The 27926-nt window shown below is 38.5% G+C and overlaps 1 protein-coding gene across 3 annotated transcripts; it reads left to right on the top strand.

Annotated features, from left to right (window-relative positions):
* The first annotated feature begins 49 nt into the window (after nucleotides 1-49).
* LOC130913902 (G-protein coupled receptor-associated protein LMBRD2B-like) lies at nucleotides 50-27822 on the top strand. 3 transcript variants are annotated; one of them, XM_057832837.1, is made up of 17 exons: nucleotides 50-181; nucleotides 777-1006; nucleotides 1068-1153; nucleotides 3926-4024; nucleotides 4122-4289; nucleotides 7008-7218; nucleotides 7300-7374; nucleotides 7446-7550; nucleotides 9413-9596; nucleotides 11231-11331; nucleotides 11511-11644; nucleotides 14333-14438; nucleotides 16976-17073; nucleotides 20399-20502; nucleotides 20610-20656; nucleotides 26866-26968; nucleotides 27045-27822. In XM_057832837.1, exons 2-17 carry the CDS (start codon nucleotides 833-835, stop codon nucleotides 27116-27118), a joined length of 1869 nt encoding a protein of 622 aa, XP_057688820.1. In that variant the 5' UTR covers nucleotides 50-181; nucleotides 777-832; the 3' UTR covers nucleotides 27119-27822. The 3 variants fall into 3 exon arrangements, with proteins under 3 accessions (XP_057688820.1, XP_057688819.1, XP_057688818.1); XM_057832836.1 differs by having other exon boundaries at nucleotides 780-1006; nucleotides 11150-11331; nucleotides 27045-27819; XM_057832835.1 differs by having other exon boundaries at nucleotides 11150-11331; nucleotides 27045-27819.
* The last annotated feature ends 104 nt before the right edge of the window (nucleotides 27823-27926 follow it).

The following is a 27926-nucleotide window of genomic DNA, read 5'->3' as shown; positions in this document are numbered from 1 at the left end:
CAACTTCCAGTTTAGGTTTTACAACTACAATACCCACAATGCTGTGCGCTGTCAAACGACAAGTTTGTGGACGAATGTTGTTTTTAAAAATCATTACGCAATGTAATTTCAAAGGTTGTGAGTTGATGTGTAGACTCCACGTCAAAAGAACATAGTGTCAGCGTCTTTACTGGAAAAAAAGGTAATATTGACACTTTTGAACTCCTAAAATTGCAGTTAAGAAAGACTTATAACAGCCAACGAATGTTTTATTCTATAAGTCTTAATTAGTGGAAAAATGCATTTCTTAAATTTTAATTGTAATGTATCTAAACATTTTTTATCGATAAAACTGCTGGTATGATCATGTCAGAACTGTGGCGACTGCTCGTATTACTAACTCGTAACATATGCTAGCAAGCAGACATTGAAATATTTGCGGTCAGCAGAGTTTAATTTATTCCGTGCTAACCGAAAACACTTGTGTCTCAAATAATCTTTATCTTTTGAAATGAATGAAATGTCACCCCTTTTAGCTCCTTACATATTTATTTACGTTTTTATTTTTTTCTCCCTCATTCACTGAGTCGTTTTCAGAATCTCCAACCCTTTACTGCCCTTTACACCCAGAGAATAAAGTATTCTACAATTACTTTCCCTGAAACAAAAGTTAGCCTTCCAATCCCAGCTAAATTCTTACAAATTTAAGTGTTTCTCTAAAACCATTAAACAAAATGAGTTTTTACATCAAGCAAAAAAATGACTCTAAGATCTTGGCAATTGTTTATTTTATAAAGCAGCAGGACCATGAAGATGTCCTGATGCTGGCCTACGGTTGCGTCTGCTCGTCACAATGAGTGGCGTGGCTCTGGGTCTGGTGCTCGTGGCCGTGTTCTTCCTTGCGCTCGCCCTCCTCCATCGCTATGGTGACCTGAGGATGCAACAGCGTATGGTCCTGCTTGGGACTCTGGCATCCTGGTACCTGTGCTTCCTCATTGTCTTTGTCCTGCCGCTGGATGTCAGCACAGTATGTACAGAAATTGCGGGGTAATCCTCTGTGAGGATTTCTAAATGCAGTATTCTTTCAGACCATTTATAAGCAGTGTCTGAAAGACAATGCACATCGTCACTCCAATCAGACAGAAAACAGCTCCATTCTTTATCCAACTGAAAGGTAAGTAAGCACAGCGGTAGTTTTCACATCACACTGCGTATACATCCATCAACTTTCTAGATCACTTATCCGTCTTAATTCGTCTCACTGCGGGGAACATAATGTTTTCTTTTCAGATAAATCTTCAGAGAGAATGTCTTGGGTCTGCCGTTTCAGTTTTGTTCTATTGTACTCAGCGGTTGAAATGACAGAAATATCACCCCCTCAAAAATTGACGTGTTCAAAACTAACTACTCGCTCCCTAAATGTCTCATCAGCCAAGACATTGAAAGCACGACCGTAGAATGCGCATGCCCTCTACTGGCTAATTTGGAACCTACAGGCAACAATAAGTCGGCAATAAATTAATGTACTGTAATTTTCAGGCTAAAAGGCACACCAGACTCTTAAGCCGCACTGCCCAAATTTCCCAAAATTTAAGAAAAAAATCCAAATACTGTTACCAGAGTCTATGGTGCTATCACTAGCAAAGGGTAAGTTTGAAGAATAGAATTGTTAGGTTTACACTAGTTAATCTAACTAGCTACATGGACCTCCAGAGCGTTAGGTGTGGATAAACCTAACGTTTAAACCTAACAGGAATACACAACAGGCTGCTCGTTTGAGAAAAAAATAATCCATAAATAACCCACTTTCTTATAGGCCACAGTGTAAAAATGGAGAGAAAAAAGTAACGGCTTATACATTGTCCAAAAATACGGGAATTAACAAACTAGACAAAACTAAAAAAATCGGGCTTCAAAAATCCCCCCCCCAAAAATGCGTCTACATCCGGAGAATATACCTACCAAAATTCATTGTGATCCAGAAACAGAAATGGAAAAGTGGCAATTTTAAGTGCCCTCCCATGAAGAATAAGAACAAAGCAAGTGACTTTTTGAGACCTCACTCCGGTCGGTCTATAAATGCAGAAGCAGAGGTGGGTAGAATAGCCAAAAATTTTACTCCAGTAAGAGTAGCGTTACTTATAAATAATATTACTCAAGTAAGAGTTGAGGATGTCATCCGAAAATTTACCCAAATAAAAGAAAAAAAGTATAAATTAAAAATGAATCTCAAGTAATGAGTAACATTGTGAGTAACTGCTTACAGTGTCCGATGTATTTTAAAATAGGGTAGGTCCTAATGCACGAATCTGATTTTTTTGTCTTTTTCCGATTCAAGTGAGGTATTAACTTGACGGTCTGAACGGGAAAACTCACATAAAAGTGGACCATTTCAAATACGATTTAGGTCACTTTCTAATGTGTTTAAACTCCGATCTGGGCCATATTTTTCCAGAATGTGGCTGCGGTCTGAACTGTCAAGACCCCTAAAGCAGAATTCAAGCAGCTGTTACGTCAGCAAAGAGCGAGAGAGACAGGGTGCTACGGTAGCAAAGTAGCTGTGCATTAGCGCCTAGCTTGAACACAGCTTTTAGGGAAGAGGCGGGCTTGACAACAGTCTCCGGCTGCAGCTATCGATTATTTTAGTAGTCGATTAATCTATGAACTAGTTTGTCCGAATAATCGAGTAATTGGATAAGAAACATGAAAAATTAAAATACCTTAGCTGAGCCACAAACGGTATAAAAAAATAAAATGAATAAGGATCTCTGTACAACAAAAGAAAAATTGGCTAACTTACAGAGCAAAATTCCGCTAGCTTAAATGCTTTAAAATGCTAACGTTTTTTACAATGGTCCTAACAAATGGTTCAGACACATATTTCCACAAACAAACGGCTAAATATACCTATAAACTAAATTAAGAATGCCTTAAAAAAACAAGAGCTCAAACAAAAACTTACGTTGGTCAAGATTACATGGCCGAGTGTCCGGGCAAACTGTCTGTATGTGTGTATGTCATGCACACACATAAATTTTGAATATAAGACTAAACGGGAATTATTTATGTCTGTTATTTGTCTCCTCTTTTTGGAAATCAAAATATGATCACCCTAGAATGATGTTGAGCCAGCATTTGTTTTGATGCACCTGTCCATGCGGGTCAGTTTGCTCAGCACATCTCGGAGTGCAAATTAGTGCGAATGCGTGATACATGAACGCACAAAGGCAGTCTGAACGGGCACGCCAAAAAAAACAGATATGCCAAAAAAATCGGAATTGGGCATTAAGACCTGCGGTATGAACCAAGCCTTAGAAGTACATTTTTCTCAAAAAGTTACTCAAGTAAATGTAATGTGTAACTACCCACCTCTGTACAGAAGCATTAGAAAATATACTAGAATATCACACAAAAATATGGAACATTAGATGACAAGTAAAAATTAAATTAAAGTAAATATATGCACAAATTGAAATGAAGCTTTAAACTAAAAATTCCAAACCTATTGCCAAACAATAGATGATACATTTGAATGTAACAGACATATAAAAAAATAATTTAAATATCGACCAAAAATATTTAAAACAAACAAATAAAAAGAAACACGTGCAGTGGCATGAAAAAGTTTGGTTATATTTCGAGTGCCCAAACTTTTGGGTGCTTCTGTCTATTTAAAAACGGGACAAGCTGGAATGTACTATATGAAAATACCTGTATTAGACTAACACACAACCTTAGAACTGTACTGTGGATGTGACAAATAGTCATCCACCATGCCGAAAACATACAAAAAATGAATAAATATATATTTAAAAAAAAAAAAAACACACACACACACAAAATTGAAAACGTATGCCTCATTTTCCATTCTAAATTGAGGCTGTTAGACATGAACAGTGTGAGGATAAACCACAATAATGGTGGTGGTGATGGTGTGTGTTAACAGTCCAGCAGTTGTGTGTGAAGAGCCATGGAGTTATATACCAGACGGCATTCTGCCTGTCTTCTGGAGAGTTGTGTATTGGACCTCTCAGTTTCTCACATGGTAAGACCTGCTTCCTAAGTATAACTATACAAGCACTACTATTCACATAGACTGAAATTTATTGTGCATAACCATTTCTTTGTGTATGTGAGTGTAGGTTACTGCTGCCCTTTATGCAGTCGTATGCACGCTCAGGGGCGTTCTCCCGCATGGGAAAGTTGAAAACGGCCCTTGTCGAGAACGCCATATACTATGGCACCTACCTGCTCATATTCATCTTTCTGCTCATCTACGTTGCTGCGCACCCACAGTGGCGGCTCACGTGGTCAGTTCTCATTGACGCTGTCAGACAGGTGTTTATTCAGTGTGTTTATTTAGTGTCTTTTGTGCTCTAGGGATGAAACTGTGAACATTTAAACTTTAATAGAGACGTTAAAGTAGTACACCAAACAGAGAACGGATAAAAACAACTTACAGATTGTAAACCAAACTACAGTAGGCACTTGGAAAAAAAAAATTAAAGTCACCTTTTTCACTATTTTTTGCTTAGCTCACAAGGCTCAATGACACAATGTCACTTTTTATTTTATTCAAAAACTCCAAACAGAAAAACGTGATGGGGGAAAAGTGCACAAATAACTGGCCTATTGACACAATGATGAAGCCCATTACTTTTTGTGATCCAAATAAAGACGAATTATAGTGTACTCTGAATGTTTTAAGCTATATCTCAGTCAATTTTTATTATTATTTTTTTAAATCAAATTTTCAGTACATAATATTTATGACCTGTACGTCATGTACTTGACATTTGACCTAATTAGGCACTAAGGCGACCTCTTACCAATCAAAATAAAGATTCGCATGCTTCACATTTTTTGTGTCATATCATCTTCTTTGACATTCATATTGTAGTCCTGTAAAAATAATAGCATATGACAACCTGGAACCTTACAATGACTGATTTTTGACCAATAAAATGACCTTTTAAAAAAATACACTCTTGATACATTCTGCTTCTGACAATAATAAAGAAAATGCTGATTTCCTGTTTAAAAAAATATCCCTATTTTAAGTTCAAAACAAGTCTAAATATCATTAAAATATGAAAGAAACATGTTAGGTGCCACTTAAAGCAACACTTTGTAACTTTTCAGTTTTAGTTGATTTCTGTTCCCAGCGGCTGTGTACAGGACAAATAGAAGTAAGGTAATGAATCCAGTTGTGGCTAAACAATAGCATTATATGACAGTTAGAAACCGTGTGGCTTAGTGTGGCTAACACCCCCCCCCCCCACCACCACCACCACCACCAAACCCCCCACCCCACATGACAAGTTCTGTTGGGATGGGGGGGAGGGGGGTCACGCCAGCGAGTGAAAGCCAGGCCAATGCTTATTCTGTATATCCTGGTAGTCTCTCTTTTTTTTCTCCTCAGACAAAACTTTTTGTCTCTTTTGTTGCTCTGCCATCTTTGCAGCATTCGCGCGAAAGCATACGCATCGACCTCGTCTTTATAATGAATAAGGAAAAGGGGAAGTGACGTATGCCATAAAGCAGTCAGCACATTTGCAGTTTTTTTTGTGTGGCAGGGTTCCTGCCACCCTCCTCAAAGTAGATTAGTGCCGGTGAAAGCGATACAGACCCCTTCAAGATATAAAAGAGGGGTCATTCAACTAATTGTCAGTCAACATATTTTCACAAATGTTATGAAAATATTTTCATAACGTTGAAAAGTTACCTAGTGTTGCTTTAAGTGCAATTTCGTACCATTTAGATTATAGCAGTCAGTAGAATAGAATGGATTTCACTAGAAGGCATCATCATAGCAAACTTTATATTTCATATACAAGTAAAATAAAACATAAAAAACAACCTAGCAAGTAAAAATCACATCTACGTATATATAATTTTACGTTCTCCAGTATCACTTTGAAAAGTCCCCGTTATTCAAATCATAACTGACCTTAACTAACCTCATTGTTTTTTAAATTAGCATTGGTGTATCCGCCAGTTAGTCAGCTTCAAAACAAGACCCTGACCTTGAATTTGGAGTAAACAATAAAGTTTCTGTGACGATAGCTTCAAAAAGGTGACAAATCCGGGGACGCCATTTTGAAGCTAGGGGGTGGGTTTCCGCAAATGCATAAGTCAGTGATTCTTAACCTTGCAAAGGGTACTGAACCCCACAAGTTTCACATGTGGATTCACCGAACTGTTCGAAATTAGATAATGAATTCTAAACCAATATATCTAAACTAGCAAGCTAATAATTTAGCGAATTCCCGTTCAGAATTCTTCTTATTTTGACAGTATTTTTTCTAAACAGGGCAGAATTTAAGACCACGCTGCCCATTGGTCTGTTACATTCCCTCATACCAAGTGAGAGTCAACCTTCCACTGAGCAAACCAGTTCCGAGAATCAGCAGTTAAAAGAAGTGGATTAAGCCTGTAAATTGGGAGCAAACCAGTACAAAACCTGGTCTACAAAGCCACTTTGCCTAGATTTAATCAGCATACGAAAATAGGGCTCTGCATTTCTTTACCTTCGCCGAACCCCTGGGGTTCGATCGAGCCCAGGTTAAGAGCCACTGGCCTTACTACAGGCTGTGCCTGCATGCCCTTAACGAGCTAACTCGTAACGTATAGGCAGCATCATTAAGTAGGCTATTAAATAATCAGCCCTGATACAAAAAATAAAAAAATCGGGCTCCAAGGATCAATAAATACTGGTCCATGTTACTTAGTGATCAAGTCTTAAGACAATAACTTCACAAATGACAGAGGAGTAGGACTTTAAAATTGGACTCCACAAGAAGAATAAGAACTTCAGTGACAGCTTGAGAGTCCTTCAGCCTGTAAGAATATTGGAGGTGAAAAATACAAAACTACAATAGACAGATAACATAAAAAGTCACTGATGAGGTAGTCGTAAAATTATCTTACTTGGGTGCAAGACAAAACAAAAAAGTTGATAAAAATAAAACAATTGACAAAATAATACAGAAATATATTTGAAAAATTATCTCGTCACCTGTTTTCAGGACTGAGTTCCAGACCATCGGCATCACAGCGGCCAATATGTGGGGCCTTTTCCTCTTGGTGTTGTTGCTGGGCTATGGCTTAGTGGAAATCCCACGTTCCTATTGGCTGTTATCTAGCCATGCCCACTTGCTTGCCAAGACCTACTTTAAGGTGTCAAAGATGGCCAGTGAAAAGGCAGCTGCTGAGGAGAACTTGGCTGATGTTATGGAGGTTAGGGCATTCATATTCTACCACATTTATGATATAGAAACATCAAATTACATTGACGAGCTTCATTCTTTTTTTTAATAGGAGGTATCAGTCATCAACATGTCAGTCAAGTACAACCACTCTCTCAGGAAGTGCGTGGACACCATTTTGACAAAGGTGAGGTATCACTAAGCATATATTCTCATTTTATTTTTAAATAATACAGCACTAACATTACCTCACTTCAGTGTCCTATAGAATACCAGGAGGAGATGGCCACAGATGTGGAAAATCCCTGTGAGGATCAAGCTGTCCTTCCAACTAAAAGCGGCCTCGTTCAGCTTCATAAAAAAGTAAACTAACGTGTAATGCAATACACACAATAAAAAGCAAAATTAACATAAATTGTAGATGAAAAAAATATCACAAACACAACAATGCTAGGAAAGGAAATATATATATTGTTTTATTCATTTAGATTAAAAAAAGGGATGTCTGGAAAGTAGGGCTGCAACTTACAATTATTTTTATAATTGATTAATCAGACGATTAATCACACGTTTCCTGACTTAACTGTAGTCTACAACTGTACCGGTTTAAGTCCATTTTTTAATAAAGGTTCTGAGTATAAAACATTTTCTCAGAATTTCTCAGTCCACAAATCAGACAAAAGTCATTTAAATTAAGTGCTGCTGATTCACTTTTTTTTTCTTTTGGGCAAAGCGCTGATATAAATATTATCAATTTTGCATTTTTTTTCTTCTTTAAGCAAACTAAACAACATAATCGAATAAAGAGGAGACAGGTTGTCATGAATCCGTTTTCTTTATCAGTTGTTCATGAATACAATCCAAATCCAACTTCAAAGCACTCTCTTTTGTATGACAATTTACAGTTTGAATGGGAGTTTGTGTTGAAACGAGAGTCTAAACTGTTATATGAATGGGTTTATGTGTGTGGTTTGTTTACAAAAGACATAAGACAACTTTACTATAACAAAAACTTAAGTGCTAATAAGCTGTGCCAAAACACAATACAAACAGACACTTAAGACACTGATTAGCATAATCTTTAACTAGCGGAGCGCTCCGTGCTAAGTAGTAACGTATCATCAACAAAGAATACCAACAAAACAATTGGCGTCATTTACTCACCTCTGATGGAGGCACACTGCATCTAACAACACAAAAGACGATCTAACTTTCGACACTTCGTAATACAGTTTATTGATTCATCAACCCAACCTGAATCTAGCAATGAACTCTCTCTCTCTCGCTCTCTCTTTCGCTGTCTCTCTTTCGCTCTAATGACTCCTAATGACTAATGCACCCTTACATTACACACAAACAAGGACCCAAACGGGACTGTTCATAGCTGCCGGAAAAAATCGATTATCAGGTTTGTTGGCAAAGAATTTGTTAATCGATTTAATCGAATCGTTGTTGCTCCCTGACTGGAAAGTGTTGGACGAGCCATTCACATTACATTGTCACAAAGTGCAAGCCATTTTCACCACTTCAGAAAAAAAAAAAAAACACTTGATACCGATCACTGTGTGTGTGCATGTATTTATGATTAAATTTGGACATACTGCATCAAGGCTTCCTTGAGAGTTATAATTAGTTCTGCAACGATTAATCGGTTAACTCGAGTATTCGATTAGAAAAAAAGATTCAAATTAAATTTTGCTGCTTCGAGGTATTCGTTTAATTAAAGTGGCATTGTAATGGTTTATTTTGAAAGTGTTTGCGTTTAGTTGTTTTGATTTGGGTGGTTACACTGCCCTCTAGTCTGCCTCATTTCACATGGCTGAATCCAACTGCTCCCTGTTAAGACAAACATAATCTTTTTTGTTTGAGCTAATGTTTTTTTTTTTTTTTTTAATGCATTTGTAATTTAATTTATAGGTATATTTAACTGTTTTTGTGGGCATATGTGTTTGAAACATTTGTTAAGAGCATGGAAAAAAAAAAAAAAGTTAGCATTTTATAGCATTTAAGTTAGCGGACTTTTGCTTTGTAAGTTATCCAATTGTTCTTTTGTTGTACATAGATCCTCATTTATTTTTTAAACCGTTTGAGGCTCAGCTCAGGTATTTTTAATTTTTTATGTTCCTTATCCGATTACTCAATTATTCGAACTAAATAGTTCATCTATTAATCGACTACTAAAATAATTGATAGATGCAGCCCTAGTTATGATATGTCTTTTTCAGGTGATATCTGCTGTGCAGCGTTGCCGTCAGACTCGAGTTCAGTGGTCCATGTTGTTGGAGAGGGTTTTCCATCTAGAAGACGTAGCAAAGAATCGCAGCAGCCCCACAGGTCATTTTGTGCGCAGCTTTGCCTTGACAGAGCAGGACGGCTATATCCGGAGGTTTCTCTACACTCCCAAAGTAGGTGAGTGTGGTTTTGTTAAATTATTTTGACTAATGTATGTAATTAAACAGCCTTTTTTATTGAATTATTTTCCATTTTAGACACTTTCGGATGTTTTGATTAAAATACAACTTTTATTTTGTATTCTTTTTTCATCCTTAAATATACCACCAGCTTGAATGTTTCATTTCAATCCATTTCATTTAAGAAAAGTTATTTGATTTATATCAAGGTATCAGTAGCACCACTAAATGGTTATTAAAGGGAACCACGGACAGAAAGACTTGCAGTTCTTAAAAGGTAAATGTTAGTATGAGCCATAATATTATGATACTCCAACCCCTCTTGATGTTTTCGTTTTTATAAAATTTGAAAAATTAATTTAACTAGTAGGTGACCGTTGTTGTTGACGACGCAATGCACTCTTGGTGGTGACGTCATTGGGCAGCGCTGCTGTACTTCCACAGTGTCACTCATAAACTACATAAACTACATAAACATGTTGCTGGTTCTGGCCTTCCAATTTGAACCAGAACAGAAAAGTGAGAAGCAGGACATCACTGTTGATATTTTGCAAAATGAGCAGCAAAAGCAATTAAATGAAGGTCTGCAGCGGGATTGTAACCCACGTTTGCCGTGCGACAGACGACTACAGGACTTTACTTCTGCATGACGTTAGAGTCATGATTTTCCTTATAAAGCAATCGCAGCCCACATGCCTTGTCTGTCTGTGCGTTAAAATCTGAAAGGGAAATGCAACTGAAAAGAAAGTGCGGCTGGCTTGACCACAGAATTAGAAAACGTGGCTCACTTTAGACAGCTAGCAGACAACAATAGCATAGGGATTGCGTAAAAGGGTTTATTGAACACACAAAAAAACCCGATCGCGAAAAGGGAGAGACAAAAAGGGTCCGTGGCAATAGGTCAGGATCAATAAAAAAAAAACAAAAAAAACAGGGAAAACTGCGGTGTGAGGCAGACAAACGGGAAAAAAACAAGGCAATGATGCAACTAGCAATGAAGGGATATACAAGCTCTCAAATGGCAGCAAGTCAATATCTCGGCAAGCCGCCTAGGATCGGTTTAAAGACATTGCTTAGGAGCTGAAATTGGATGCAGGTACAACGTTGGAAACTCATCCCATAGTTCTGTACCAAAACAATCTGACCAGCAGCAGAATGTGACAAAATCATGCCAGTCGTCATCCTACCTTCGCTTGCTAGCTAGCACAGCTATTCTCCCAGTCCAATCGACGAACATGTAAAACATGGCACCCTCCGTTGGTCAAAACATGTACTAAATATTATAGATTTTTTAAAATCAATGGCAATAATATATGTGTTTCTAATAACGTATTTAAGTAAAAGAGAATAATTGTGGATTATTAGAGCCTACAAGTCTTAATGCCCGAGGTTCCCTTTAAAATATATTTTATGTTAAAGTAGTTTATCCAACTTCAAATTCAACATGCATTTATGTAATATACTGTATTTATAAATATTTTAAAATATTCTTTTTTCAAAATACAATACAGTATATGTATTTTTAAAAGTTTTGTCAATTTGTACTTCCAGAGTTGTACTGGGAGTGTGTGTTCCATCCCATGTTCTACAAGCTTCTGGCATTGTTACTGTCATTCCTCTCTGTGACCGTAGTCTGGTCTGAGTGTACATTATTCAGCACGCGTCCAGTCCTCTCCCTCTTCGCCATTATTGTCCGCACGACTCAACAGCAGCGCTACTACATTTGTACTGAGGTGGGCAAAAAATTGGTAAACTTTCATAAAGACCATTAGACCATTGAAACAGCTATCAGCTGGCACTTTAGATGTTGCAAATTCAGTGAACTGGCAGCAGCATTGCACATTGGTGTATTCACAACATGTCTCCTTAAAATCAATTCACATTGATACTCATATTGTCCGTTTTCCACCAGGTTGTGTGCTTCGTCACGGTCCTATTTCTCTGCGTGTGCGTTTACTCCACGGTGTTCCAGATCCGCGTGTTCAACTATTACTACCTGGCGCCGCATCACCAGACAGACGCCTACAGCCTGCAGTTCAGCGGCATGTATGCACATCACACTCATGGTCGCGTGATTAGGTATTGTAAATCTGCATGCATCTAATGCAGTACTTCTGGGGGGCGCGCCCCACTATTTAAGAACGATGCCAGGGGTGGCGCATGTGACCTTGGGGAACATGTTTTTTTTTTTTTTTTCCCGTACTAGAATAAAGTGTACTTGCACATCCACTCAGAGGGTGGCAGTGGCGCTCTCATTTTCAGAGTGCACGCAGTATCTTTGAACTAAGCAAGAGCACTCAGAAAAGGGATATGAAGAGCTGTGCGCCGTTTTCGAAAGCCGTTTTCCGGTCGGACTCATGCAGCGATGCACTGTCTTCTCCGGTTCTCACGTGTCCGCCCGAGAAGTGCCATTTTCGGCTTGGGATCGTCACGACGACAGCCCTCACCTACGGTTCTCCCTCGGCTGCCAAGAATGCGCTTTTTTCGAGCCGTTTGCCTTTTGGCTTTGACTTTTAATACAGTGGGAGATGAGGAAAGACCACTGTTTACTGTGTCTAAAAACATTATAGCGGACAGCAGGAAGCCAAATCAATTAAGACGCCACTTAAAGACATTAGACCTCAATCTCATTGATAAGCTGCTTGATTGTTTTTCAGCGAAAACTTGCCGAATATTGCCAACAATCGTCCCGCTTTGTCAGTGTGATATCAGTAAACTAGTGAGCACTGTTAGCATGGTCAGTGCAAAACAACCCCACACCATTGCAACGGAGGTGATACTGTGTGCAGCGAAAATAAAAACTGTCCTTCTGTCCAAAGACACTTTTTTTCTTCCTTCTATTCAGTTTAGTTTTTTCAGTCAAATTTTTTGGCATATTGTCTTCATGAGTTAATGTTTCTAATCAATTTGAATTTGTTATTATTTACTAATTTTATTACATTTTATTTTTCAGTATCAAATAGTCAAAAATGTACCTTGTATTTTTACAGTTGGATGTGACTTTTTTTTTTTTTTTTTTAAATTCAGGCAAATTCAGGCAAATTCGTGCGCGCTAAGTCTTTTCTGTTACAAACAAAACAATGTTAATAAAGTCATACTTTATTATAAGTTGATCTACAGTGGGGCAAATAAGTATTTAGTCATCCAATAATTGTGCAAGTTCTCCCACTTGAAAATATTAGATAGGGCTGTAATTGTCAACATGGTTAAACCTCAACCATGAGAGACAGGATGTGGAAAAAACCCCAGATAATCACATTGTTTGATTTTTAAAGAATTTATTTGCAAATCATGGTGGAAAATAAGTATTTGGTCTATACCAAAAGTTCATCTCAATACTTTTTTATGTACCCTTTATTGGCAATAACGGAGGCCAAACGTTTTCTGTAACTCTTCACAAGCTTTTCACACACTGTTGCTGGTATTTTGGCCCATTCCTCCACCCAGATCTCCTCTAGAGCAGTGATGTTTTGGGGCTGTCGTTGGGCAACACGGACTTTCAACTCCCTCCTCACCCTGTGGCGTCAAAATGATAACAAGAACGGGGAGCAAAAATCCCAGAACCACACGGGGGGACCTAGTGAATGACCCACAGAGAGCTGGGACCACAGTAACAAAGGCTACTATCAGCAACACAATGCGCCGCCAGGGACTCAAATCCTGCACTGCCAGATGTGTCCCCCTGCTTAAGAAAGTACACGTCCAGGCCCGTCTGCGGTTCGCTAGGGAGCATTTGGATGATCCAGAAGAGGACTGGGAGAATGTGTTATAATCAGATGAAACCAAATTAGAACTTTTTGGGTTGAAACACAGGTTCTCTTGTTTGGAGGAAAAATAATACTGAATTGCACCATACCCACTGTGAAGCATGGGGGTGGAAACATCATGCTTTGGGGCTGTTTTTCTGCAAAGGGAACAGGACGACTGATCTGTGTCAAGGAAAGAATGAATGGGGCCATCATCTCCTTCCATCAGCAAGAGCATTGAAGATGAGACGTGGCTGGGTCTTTCAGCATGACAATGATCCCGAACACACAGCCAGGGCAACAAAGGAGTGGCTTCGTAAGAAGCATTCCAAGGTCCTGGAGTGGCCTAGCCAGTCTCCAGGTCTCAACCCCATAGAAAATCTGCGGAGGGAGTTGAAAGTCCGTGTTGCCCAAACGACAGCCCCAAAACCTCACTGCTCTAGAGGAGATCTGAATGGAGGAATGGGACAAAATACCAGCAACAGTGTGTGAAAAGCTTGTGAAGAGTTACAGAAAACGTTTGGCCTCCGTTATTGCCAACAAAGGGTACATAACAAAGTATTGAGATGAACTTTTGGTATTGACCAAATGCTTATTTTCCACCATGATTTGCAAATAACTTCTTTAAAAATCAAACAATGTGATTTTCTGTTTTTTTCCACATTCTGTCTCTCATGGTTGAGGTTTACCTATGTTGCCAATTACAGGCCTCTCTAATATTTTCAAGTGGGAGAACTTGCACAATTAGTGGTTGACTAAATACGTATTTTCCCCACTGTATGTTACTTTTTTTTCTTTAACAGAAAAAAAGGAAAATGTTAGGCAGAGGCGTACTTATAATAGTAATATTATAGACAAATGATACTATTTACAGTGCGGCAGAGAGTTTGGGGGGGGGCACGAAATATTATTTATGTCTTCCTTGTGGGGGCGTAACAGAAAATATTTGAGAAGCACTGTACTAATGTGTAATGTGTCTCCTCTCAAGGTTATTCTGTCGCTTGACTCCTCCCCTGTGCCTCAACTTCCTTGGTCTAATTCACATGGATCCCGCTCTGTCTCAAAAGGACCAAATACACACCTCCTACACATCTGTGGGTGGACTTATTGCAATATTGCAATGAAATCAAGTACAGTGGTACCTTACCTTAGGATTCGAATTTGTTCTCGAATCACTCTTGAACGGAATCAAAATGTCATTGATTTGCTCCAACGCTGAAAAAATACCCTATAAATGCTGTAAAGCATATATTTTATTTTATTAAAATATAAACAGGTCTGGACAGTATTGTACTGTATAAAATGCAAGGGCGTAGGTTTGGTCTCAACATTTATTGGGACGATATAACAGCATAACCTGCATGTACACGTTTTGCTCGAGATGAGACATTAATAAGACCAAACAGATTGGGTGAACGGTGGTCAGGGCTACATTTCACACAAATATGAACCTAATTAATTGATATGTTAAATCAGGGGTGTTCATTGCGTCGATAACGATCGATCAGTCAATATCAATGCGAGTGTGGGTACCTCGCGGCATCCCCAATTAATTTTTTTTTTTAATGTACGTACATAGTTAATTATGATTTTGTCGTATGTTGTGTTGTGTGAGCAACATATGAGGTTATGCAGCACCCGTCTTTCTCTTAGCAGCTTCTCGCTCACATTTTTCTGGTTCTATAGTTTCCAGCAGAGTTCACTTTATTTCTCCCAATTTAAATAACGTTAACTGGAGAAAACACAAACAGAAGGACACTTTTCTCTAAGCAGCCTCCTACGTGAGTTTTGCAAGTTCACACAGTTTAATGCTATGCTAACTCTGATGCAGGTTGGACTTTCAGTAGCAAAATTAGTGTTGTGTTTCCTACCTCCAAAACATTGGCGTCTTTTTAAATTTTCGTACAGTGGCTGCTGCTGGCCGAAAAAAAAAAACTTCTAATATCCCTCCTCTTCGACGGGGGCAGAGGAGGCAGCATGTTGTCGATGTGTATTTCTGTCGGGGCTGTGTGAGCGTGCGTTTGTGTGTCGGGGGCGGGTTTAGTCATCTGCCAATCAAACGTGCACTTGAGGGGGGGAAAAATGGACCGGCGCATTTAGCAATTGAAAAGTCGTAAATGTAAGTCTGAACATCATTAAAATAAATGACTTAATAATGGTAGGGTCATTTCTATCCTTACAGTATATGGGAAGACAATCTAAATCAGTGTTTTTCAACCTTTTCTGAGTCACGGCACGTTTTTACAATGCAAAAAAATCCTCGGCACACCACAAACCAAAAATGTAACAAAATTACTTTCTGTACAGTATATTTAATTGTAAAATATTTTTTTCAGTATTTATACTCGCTCAGTGTGAAATTTAAGCCTGTTTAGAACAACACAAAGCCAATTTCCTGGCAGGAATCTTCTTCGACAGCTCTCAGTCTCTCTCTGTTTTTTCTTTTTTTTTTTTTAATAGCAGTTGGGCCTGAAAAGGTCAGAATTATCAGACGGGGGGACTTTAGCAATGTCTTTAACCGCATCAGGGCCGAGCATCTCGCTGACAATGACTTTGCAGACAGGTAGTATTAATGTCCCTGCCAGAGTGTGGGACTTTTTGGATTTAGCAACAAGTTCAGCAACAATCTAACTGGCCTTGAGGGGTTTCTCATTTCCCTTTGTAGTTTTTCTTAGAAAATGTGCCTGTTTCTCTGTGTTTTCACCAATTGGAACCAAATAGTCCATAGTGTGACGTGACTGGTGTTTCGTTTGGAAATGACGCTCAAGCTTGGTTGAAACCACGGCACTCTTCGGATAGCTGCTCGTGTTGCGTTCAAGAACTGCTTGGATTTGTAGGATTTTCTAGCCACCAGCCACTTTGCTGTCCTGGACAATGTGTTAGAGTAAAACACAGGGGGAGCATTGACGGTCTTCACGCATGGATAAAAATGAATAGGGACTTTTCCGTGTATATTGACAATTGATGAGTGTAATCAAATGATGTACAGTAGATGTGCTGGGGTTCATATTGTCGCGGACAGCAAGGTGGCTGATGGCTAGAAATCCAAGCAGTTGTTGAATGCCACACGAGCAATACCTCGCTCATCTGCACACAACCTAGAACTTTATACCTTCTCTTTCCATCCTATTGCAACTCTGCCGGACGCTAGTGTGCCGCGGCACACCGATTGAAAAACACTGATCTAAATTACCTGTATAACTTAACGCATTATATAATGCAAAAAGGTTGCTTAAAGTTTGGAGGGGGACAATTTGAGCATCCTGAAAAGTTGGGAGTGTTACATCCCTACCATCCCTATGCAAACCTACGCTCTTGATAAAACATGAAGAAATGAAGCAGTAAAATGAATGTCAAAATATCTGCACCGAAAAAACTTAAAAAAAAATACAAATAAAAAAACTTGCCAGGTGAAATGACTGCTGGATGTTGTGTAGTATGCTGCTGTCATCTTGCGGCAGAAATTGAAAAATTCAACTTGATGATGATATTTTTTCCCCAAACAATAAGAAAACATGGACATGACTGTTTAAAAATGGAAAAAGCTGGTAATTTGAATCACTTAAAGTAGCATTGTATGTACAAATGATTGATTGCTCGGAATTAAAATGTGACCATTTGTCACTTCTAGATCATGGGTTCCATGCATCTGCTGTCTGTCATTTCCAATGGCTTTTACATCTACTACCCCGTGTTGGTATTGCTGCTTTGCTTTGCCACGCTTTACAAGTAAGTTATAAAATACGGTTTTTGTCTTACTCATTCCACACAATATTACATTACACACTATATTAAAATGGGAAGGGATTGGAATTTACAATGCAGGCTAACTACACATAAAATGTCCCATAGCAAAAATTTGCTACTCATCTATTGCTCAATCCCATCTCGCGTCTCGTGAGACGAATTTGATCATCTCAAATTTATCTCATTCTCTGCCCATTTGTTTCTGAGTTTGGGTTCCAAGTGATGAGTCAAAATGAACAAAGACATCATTGAGACTAAGGAGATTGATTTGAGCAATATTTGAGAAGAGAAATTCTCTTAATTGAAAATGGATTTATACTTGTAGGGCACCTTTCATGCACTCAAAGCACTTTGACGCTATATCCTCATCTACCTGCTGGTGACGCAGCAATGTGGGGTTCAGTGTCTTGCTCAAGGATACTTAGATGGAACTCACAACCTCTGGGTTGGGGAATGACTTCTATACCACTGAGCCACAAATGCGGTGTATTCACTGAGACGTGGCACATCCATGGAAAGCAACTTCAGAAAGAGTGTAGCAGCGATGAAACCAATTTATTTTGGTTCATTTAATAATTTATATAATTCTATGATTCTTCAAAAAACACTTCCAAATCGCAGACATGTTGCCTGTGAGCCAGTCGTTTTAGCGAGACATCGTCAGCCAGCGTGTTGCCTGTTTTTAATACGTCATCAAACAAGAGGACGAAGGTTCTTCACACTATTTTGTGGTAATCTTTCGATGTTCGAAACCAAAAACCAATAATGCATTTGTAGCGGCAGATAGTTTTCGGCGCCAAATTTTTGGTCACATCTCTAATTTTTACATTGAACAAGATGAATCAGATGTTATTTAATTATTTGACCAATTGTACTATATTTTCTCGGATTTTGGCATGGGATGAATTCATACAGTGCCTTGCAAAAGTATTCGGCCCCCTTGAATCTTGCAACCTTTTGCCACATTTCAGGCTTCAAACACAAAGATATGAATTTTAATTTTTTTTGTCAAGAATCAACAACAAGTGGGACACAATCGTGAAGTGGAACAACATTTATTGGATAATTGAAACTTTTTTAACAAATAAAAAACTGAAAAGTGGGGCGTGCAATATTATTCGGCCACTTTACTTTCAGTGCAGCAAACTCACTCCAGAAGTCCAGTGAGGATCTCTGAATGATCCAATGTTGTCCTAAATGACCGATGATGATAAATAGAATCCACCTGTGTGTAATCAAGTCTCCGTATAAATGCACCTGCTCTGTGATAGTCTCAGGGTTGTGTTTAAAGTGCAGAGAGCATTATGAAAACCAAGGAACACACCAGGCAGGTCCGAGATACTGTTGTGGAGAAGTTTAAAGCCGGATTTGGATACAAAAAGATTTCCCAAGCTTTAAACATCTCAAGGAGCACTGTGCAAGCCATCATATTGAAATGGAAGGAGCATCAGACCACTGCAAATCTACCAAGACCCGGCCGTCCTTCCAAACTTTCTTCTCAAACAAGGAGAAAACTGATCAGAGATGTAGCCAAGAGGCCCATGATCACTCTGGATGAACTGCAGAGATCTACAGCTGAGGTGGGAGAGTCTGTCCATAGGACAACAATCAGTCGTACACTGCACAAATCTGGTCTTTATGGAAGAGTGGCAAGAAGATAGCCATTTCTCAAAGATATCCATAAAAGTCTCGTTTAAAGTTTGCCACAAGCCACCTGGGAGACACACCAAACATGTAGAAGAAGGTGCTCTGGTCAGATGAAACCAAAATTGAACTTTTTGGCCACAATTCAAAACTATATGTTTGGCGTAAAAGCAACACAGCTCATCACCCTGAACACACCATCCCCACTGTCAAACATGTTGGTGGCAGCATCATGGTTTGGGCCTGCTTTTCTTCAGCAGGGACAGGGAAGATGGTTAAAATTGACAGGAAGATGGATGCAGCCAAATACAGGAACATTCTGGAAGAAAACCTGTTGGTATCTGCACAAGACCTGAGACTGGGATGGAGATTTATCTTCCAACAGGACAATGATCCAAAACATAAAGCCAAATCTACAATGGAATGGTTCAAAAATAAACGTATCCAGGTGTTAGAATGGCCAAGTCAAAGTCCAGACCTGAATCCAATCGAGAATCTGTGGAAAGAGCTGAAGACTGCTGTTCACAAACACTCTCCATCCAACCTCACTGAGCTCGAGCTGTTTTGCAAGGAAGAATGGGCAAGAATGTCAGTCTCTCGATGTGCAAAACTGATAGAAACATACCCCAAGCGACTTGCAGCTGTAATTGGAGCAAAAAGTGGCGCTACAAAGTATTAACGCAAGGGGGCCGAATAATATTGCACGCCCCACTTTTCAGTTTTTTATTTGTTAAAAAAGTTTAAATTATCCAATAAATTTTGTTCCACTTCACGATTGTGTCCCACTTGTTGTTGATTCTTGACAAAAAGATTAAAATTTTATATCTTTATGTTTGAAGCCTGAAATGTGGCGAAAGGTTGCAAGGTTCAAGGGGGCCGAATACTTTTGCAAGGCACTGTATGTGACTGGACATGTCAGAGCAGACTACTCTTACAATGAAAGGTTCTTGAAAACCCAAAATGAGCAATTGCAGACTGGAAGGAGATCAAATTGAGAAATATTTGTGACTGGCACAATATAGGGTTGCTTGGCGAGATCAGTAAAAGAGGCAGCTTTGAGGCAAGTTGAAAAAATAAAATACTTTGCTCATCCATATCTTTTACTGAGACATTACTGAGATCGTGACTCCAAGTAAGGCAATAAAATTGAGACGCATTTGAGATCGACACAAGTACTCATAGTTGTCTCTTGGTGAGATCTTGAAAGGAGACAACTGTGACACTTTCTTGAAAAATTGTGCCAGTAGAACTATTCTCAAGACCTTCTCATTTAATGCTCACTTTGAGACTTACTTCTCATGAGACAAATTTGAGAAAACTGAGAAAACCACTCTGGTCTCGATTATTGCTGATTCACTTCTCAGAGAGGTAAATTAACAAGATCTCATCTTCAATTTTGCTTTGCTATTGGGTCACACAATCTGAACGTGTGATGGAAACTATTGCGCATTTTCGTCTGAGTCTCGACTCGTCAGACGAAAACTGGCAATAGGCTCGTTATGTTTTTGTCTCCCATAACACGTTTTTAGCCCGTTTTCGTGTCATAGTTATGATAAAAGTGTTCGTTGACGAAATATTTTCCTTATTGTCATCGTTGACGAAAACAACACTGCTGTACAACAAATGCAAATTGATGGAAACTTACATAAATGTGTGTTTTTAGCTTGGGTTCTCGCTGCTTGAACCTGCTGGGTGTCCATCAGTATGTCGCTGATGATGAACTGAGCGCTGACCTGGTGGATGAGGGCAAGGAGCTCATCAGGAGAGGTCACTTACACTTCGGCACTTTAATAGCTACAATGGATGAATACCCAATTATGTGTCCCTCTTATTTGTATACACGACCTTAAGCAGTATTCATCATTGTTTTACAGAAAGAAGAAAACGACAGAAAAGTGAGACTACAGCAAATGCAAAATGGGTTAGTATTTTGCTCTTGTACATATTGACTGAATACTACCCTTCACGTGCACAGTGGAATGATCTAGGAGTGGGAACCTCTTGGTACCTCACGATACGATACGATTTGCGATACAAAGCTCACGATATCGATGATCTGATGATATGGCGACACAACGATTATCGATACATTTGTAGAATATCCTAGAATGATTTTCTGACCAACAACTAATAAACAGAAAAACAAGCTCCTGCTGTGAATTGGAATGAGTTTATCAATAGTAGACGTCCAATCCATTTGAAATGGGAGCGTGGCAGCAAATGAACATTTGTTCATTTGCTGCCATCCCTCCCACTTCAACGGATTGAACGTCCATGGCCGTCAGTGGCAGCCAATGCCAGGCAATGAGGTAATTTATGGCCATTTAAGGTCATTTACCTGTTGATCTTCAGTTACTTTCTGTTGATTTTGGGGTATTTTATGAGTCACTTTCTGTTGATTTTGAGTTACAGAACAGGAAGTGACCTGGGAATCACCCAAATGAATAGGGAGTGACTCAAACTCAACAGGAAATGACCTATAAATGCCCTAAAATGAACCGCAAGTGACCTGTAAATGCCCTGAAAACCCCCAGTCTAAAAGGATTGCGTCGTGCACAGTCAATGCAGCCTTAGAGTTAACTGAGACACTATTATGGTGGAAGATTTTGGTAGCAACTTGTTGGTTCCTTTTTATTTATTTTTTAGACATTGACACCTTTTTAAAACGATATCTCTATTCTTGGCAGGAGCGTATCGATAACCTTTTGGGATACAAAATATCACGATATATCACCATTTTGATATTTTGTTTAACCCCTAGTGGAATCGACTAAATAAAATGTCATTAGAAAATTATTTTTGTTTTTCATTTGGCTTTTGATGACAGCAGAAAGCATACAGTTGTCAATTATTCTAATTTATAAACTTTTGGGAACCAATTGTGCTTTGGCCTTAAAGCAAAAACTGCATGTAGTTTCCCCAGAATATCAACAAATTGGTGACCACCGTCTTGCTTTCATCTTTGTGCAAATGAGTTGTCGTGAAGTAAGTTAAAGCTCTTCATTGAGAAAAAGATAGTTCTTTGCTTCCTAATTGTAGCATATATAATCATTTAAAGCAACACTGGGTTACTTTTTAGTTTTGGTCGATTTTAGCGAGGCCGGTGGACAAAAGCGGTTGTAGTGTTTTGCCTTAAAGAAGACTTTCCGATGAGGACCAGCACCAGAGTTGCTAATCTTACTTTTAAAAAGTAATTACTAGAGATGTTCCGATCGGCCGATCGATCGGGTCCGATCACGTCATTTTCAAAGTATCGGAATCGGCAAAAAAATATCAGCCATGCCTTTTTTTAATATATTTATATTTTTTAATTAAATCGTTTCCTTATTGTATTTAACGTTACAGACATAATATGTTACACTCATCCAGAGTCTTTAGTTTAGGCTTAAGGTAGGGTTATCAAATTTATCCCGATAACGGCGGTAATTAATTTTTTTTGGAACTGTATCACATTAAATTATTTAACGCAAGTAATGCATGCGTTGCACAACCCACTCACGCATTGTCGCACTCCATCTGTAATGGTGCCGTTTTACCTATATAGAGAGATAAAAGGCAGTGTATAATGAGTAGAATGAATTTTGGCAGCTTTTAAAGCCTTTTTTTAATAGGCTAAAGCCTTACACTCCCTCTCCCTACGATTAGAAATATCATGGGAAGCAATGTGGGGAAGCAAGGTGGCAATTTATCTTTGTCTTAACACCTTAAGTTATTTCCCAACGCAGAGAAGATATATCAATTGGTAGCACGACGCACAGTCATGGTTCCACTTCCCATCATGCATTTGGGATGGCCACAGTATCATTTACTGAAAGCTCAACAAATACACTAGATGGCAATATTTAGTCACAATATACAAAGTCACAAGTCTTTCTATCCCCGGATTCCTCTCACAGAAAGAATGTTAATAATGTAAATGCCATCTTGAGGATTTATTGTCATAATAAACAAATACAGTACTTATGTACTGTATGTTGAATGTATATATTCGAGTTTTATTCATTTTTTTCTTAATGCTTTGCCAAAATGTATATGATCGGGAAAAATTATCGGGAATGATTGGAATTGAATCGGGAGCAAAAAAAAAACAATCGGATCGGGAAATATCGGCAGATACTCAAACTAAAACGATTGGGATCGGATCGGGAGCAAAAAAACATGATCGGAACAACCCTAGTAATTACCGTATTGGCCCGAATATAAGACGGTGTTTTTTGCACCATTTACCATTACCATTGAAATAATTCTGAAATGAGGGTCGTCTTATACTGGTATTTGCGGTCTAGACATTATACTCATTCATGACGCTAGATGGCGCCAGATATCATTGAAGCGAATGCTGAACTTGAGGAGTAATGTTCTGTCATGACAGATCTCAGCTACTCTCAAGTTTAACCAGTTTGCATTATTTTATTGCAATGTTTTTCCTTATTCAGATTTGTTTTAAGACTACAGTTACAGTTAGACCTCACTTTGATGGTTAATGCAGTTATTGCAATTTTGTTGTTTTATCACAATAGATTGGTTTATTTACATTTCAAAAACCAGAAGCCATTCATTTATGAATGTGATTGCACTTTAGTTTACATATTTAAATGTTCAGATATTAAAATTTGAATGAGGCAAAATAACATGCTTTTTCTCTCAAATATATTGTTATCATTTGTTTCAGATGTACTGTAATTATTTTCTATATAAAAATTAATTTGGTTTTCAAAAATTTTTTTTTGTCAAACTGAGTCTTGAAAAAGAGGGGGGTCGTCTTATAATCAGCGCTGTCTTATATTCGGGCTAATACAGTAATAACAGTTTCAAATTACATCTCCCAAAAAGTAATTGAGTTAGTAGTTCAGTTACCTCAATGTAAGAGTAATTAGTTACTTCGCAAAGTAACTGGTATTACTTTTCATGTTTTACACTGTATTACATGATCCGTTCTATAACGTCTTTCACATCAAATATTTTTATGTTAACTGATTGCATTGAACTGTTTTGCATTAGTTCCCTTCAGTCTACTTTCGACATGTGAAAGTTTTAAAGCTATTTCATCATTTAAAAATAGATTCAAGTCAAGAGTTTGCCGATTTAGGAGTATTTTAGATAAAAAGTTACTTAGGTTTGCTAGGAAGGTTCGCTACAAAAGAGCCTTCCTGAGAAGTCTACCGCTTTTAGATGGCAGCTGTTAACTAACGCCGGTGAGTCTATTATTTCGCATCTAGTTCTCTATACATTTGCTTACGCCGCTGAGTCTGTCATTTCGCATCTAGTTCTATATACATGTGATATTTACCGTAGCATCAAAGTGGCGTAGTTAGTAGGCTGTCGGCTGCAGTCAGGTATTATTGGAGCCACATTGCATCGTGTTTGCAACGGCGTCACAACTCCCTTCCCTCCTCCCCACTCCTTTTCTGCTCTTTCCGTGTCCCTCAGACATTTCTCACGTCATTCAACCAACGTAGTAACGCATAGTAACGCACGCTTTTACATCCTCAGTAACGGTAACGGCATTGCAAAGATGAGAAGAGTAAATAATTGGATTACTCACTGCTGAGAAAAAAAAAATGCCGTTAGTAATGCCGTTATACTCTAATGCCATTATTAACAACACTGACCAGTGCAAACCTGCACAGTGTTGTAAAATCATAATCTCCCGGTCATCTGCAGATGGATTAAACAACATTTCTGTTTCCAGTGGCTGTGTGAAGGATGAATAGTAATAAAGTAATGGATCCAGTTGTGGCTAAACAATAGCATATGACGGTTAGCTTAGGTACCAAGTGGCTTAGTGTGGCTAACCCCCCTGAACTCGACAGCGCTGACGAGTTCGGTTGTATTGGCGTCACCCCAGCGTATGAAAGCCATGCCAATGTTTATTCTTGAGTATCCTTTTTTTCCTGGTAGCCCCTTTTTTTTCCTTCTCGGACAAAACTTTTTGTCTCTTTTGTTGCTCTGCCATCTTTGCAGAATTTGCATGAAAGCGTTCGCATCGACTTCTGTCTATATAATAAATGGGGAAACGGGGAAGTGACGTATGCCGTAAAGCAGTCAGCACATTTGTAGTTTTTTGGGTGTGGCAGGGTTCATGGCACGCTACGCAAAGTTAGTGCCGGTCAAAGCGATACAGACCCCCTAAAGATATAAAAGAGGTCTTATTCAACTAGTTATAAGTCGACGTATCATCCCAAATGTTATGAAAATATTTTATAACGATTAAAAAGTTACCTAGTGTTGGTTTAAAAAGAAAAAAAAAAAAAATTTGTCATTTGTCAATTACTCCTCAGTGAAGAGTGGGAAAAGACTGCTTTGAGTTTTTTTCTTTTTTTTTGCTTTAATGAACTGCAGTTGTTAACTTGTTTTGCTGTTTAACACTGTTAAAAACAGGCATGAAAATCAATCACCTTTTGGCAAAATTCGCCGTTTTGAAGTCAAAAAGGGTGACCTACGTGAATTGTGTAGATCCGAGGAGAACATTTTTAACGGGGGTGGGTCGTAAGTCCATCTAACTAACTTACAACGTGTTTTAGAAGTTGCTAAGCCTGTCGCGATAGGCAATGAGTCCATTTATCGCAAGGTAAATAAAAATGAGGGCGGTAATTTTCATGGCTGCGTTTTATCACCGCGTGCGTGGATACATTTGTGCGTGAGACTCCAGTTGTTGTGTCCAGATGTTTATTGGTCAACAACACGCCGTAGAATTACAGTTCACACATACAAAATAAGGAAACACATCTATATTAAACACTGTAAACGTTAGCATGGCTACACTGAGACTAATGGGGAAAAAAGACAACTTTAGCCTGCTATAAAACATTGGCAGTCTTTCCCAAAATGCAAACCTGCGGTTAAAAGGTGACACTTCAAACATGAATCATAGCTGGTTAACAGCATTTGCAAACAAAAAACTGAAAAAAACCCAAAACAAAAATCCATTAGTGACACCACAAGCAATGACGACAAGTGCTTTTTGCGGAGTGTAAAGTTGTTAGCGGTTTAGCGAACGTACTTCCAGTTTCAAAATAAAAGCACATCACATTTGTCATATAAATAACGATTTCTGGAGTTAATCCCACATATTTCAGAATTAATGCGATAATATGTACTGTGAATACTATAATACTACAGAAAATATGATTGCAATTAATATTATAATTATTATAATTACATTAAATATAGTAGTATACTATAATAATAATGCTAGACATTTTTTTCATAAGAATTGTTTTGAATAATGTTGGAAAGGTGAAGTCAGTGTTCTGAATCTGTTTACATTCCATTCTTTCGCACTAGTAAATGCTATCAGCCAAGCCTGCGCAATATATCATATATCAATAGTCACATCGTAGGACGTGCAATTTATTATTTTTTTCAACATTTAAACTTTTAACTTTGTTTAACAGCAAGTGTGCAGATCCTGGGTTAAACTGGGTTAAAAAAATTACGGCCGATGGCGCCATTTTTCAGAGCAACGGAATTTAAAAACAACATACATTCATGTTTTTCTCCTACATGCTCATACAGCACCACAGTGTCTCACTCTCCCTCCTGCTAGGCAGTGCGGCAAAACTGTTTGTCTCCGTCAACAGTGCAGCTATTCCGAACGGAGCTATTCAAGTTATTTGGTGAAAATGTTCTCATTTAAATATCGCAATATAATATCGCAAACTCCCCAAAAATCGCAATAATAGTTTTTTCCAATATCGTTCAGGCCTACTATCAGCATTTGACCTCAGTGTTCATGTGTAATTAATTATTGTTATTTCCATGTTTATTTGAACTTTAATAAAGAATTTAAGTGTTCCAAAATGTTTTTTGTGAATTAATAAGCGTCAACAAAAATGTCATTGCTAAATTAGTAAAAAAAAAAAAATTAGTCGGCTAATTGTAAAAATAGTCGGCTGACTGATCGGGAGAAAATTAGTCGTTTGGGACAGCCCTACCGGAACATATTTCCTCCACACCCTTCTCACCTTTTTAACCCCTGACCTATTTTCATGCCTGTAAAAATGAGACCTAAACCTCTCACTGGCTACAGCTCTTGAGCGTCATTATCAGCATTTATTATTCATTCTTGGAAAAGAAAAAGAACAAAATAACAATTTGAGTTGTGGTGATAACGTTTTGTGTTGTCAGGCATGGAGAGAGCGATATGGAGGAGTTTACGGAGCCTTGGTGGGGCGCAAATCTGGCTACACTGAAATCAAAGATGACCAGGAAACACAATGCAAGAAAAGCGGTGGGGACTCATAAAACATTTCAAATCAGTTGGTATTTTATTAGCAATTTGTAATAGTATTATTCTTTCTTTGCAGTCATCTCCTTCGCATGGCGAGAGTCGGATGAGCAGCAGAGGAGTTTACTGCACAGCCGTGACAATGATGGATGATGAATGCACAAAATGTCTCCTTTAATAACAACTTATTGTTCTGACCTTACTTCTGTGGTATTTTTTTCCACAACATGAACCATCATTTTACATACGCATGTGCTCAAAATTGAAAGAAAAACAGCGGTCACAGAAATATCACAACAAAATTAAAGATGAAAAACATTGACTATTTAACAATGATTTTGAATTTTTGTATAACGGAATTAAAAAAAAAACAACTAGGCCTGCAAGCAGGACTGAACAGGCCGTCGCACTTTGGCGCAACTCAGACTGCACGCAGGTCAGGGTGGTGGTAGATCGTCTCCCTCTCATCATCTCCTGAGAACCTAACTTGCTCGGAACTCACCTCTTTTTTTGGGATTATAAATACATTCACACACCTAGCTAAAAAAGCCCCATATTGAAGAGAGAATTAAAAAAAAAAAACTAGGCCTGCAAGCAGGACTGAACAGGCCGTCGCACTATGGCGCAACTCAGACTGCACGCAGGTCAGGGTGGTGGTAGATCGTCTCCCTCTCATCATCTCCTGAGAACCTAACTTGCTCGGAACTCACCTCTTTTTTTGGGATTATAAATACATTCACACACCTAGCTAAAAAAGCCCCATATTGAAGAGAGTCCTACAAAAAAGAAGGCGCTAGTGAGCTGTGCAGCCACGCCCTTATTCAAAAGCAAAATTAAACTTCTAATTGGGCCAATTCGAGCAAGTGTGCCAATTTTGTGGGTCTATAAGATGCCTAAATCCCTGAAAAAATATAATTCCTTTTAATGGCGAGCAAAGGGTCGTCACGGCAACAGACAAAGA

This window comes from Corythoichthys intestinalis, chromosome 3 (genome assembly GCF_030265065.1).
Source record: "Corythoichthys intestinalis isolate RoL2023-P3 chromosome 3, ASM3026506v1, whole genome shotgun sequence".
In the NCBI taxonomy this organism is placed as follows: Eukaryota; Metazoa; Chordata; class Actinopteri; order Syngnathiformes; family Syngnathidae; genus Corythoichthys; species Corythoichthys intestinalis.
The sequence above is the reverse complement of the archived record's forward strand: the minus strand, read 5'-3'. Positions and strand labels throughout refer to the sequence as shown.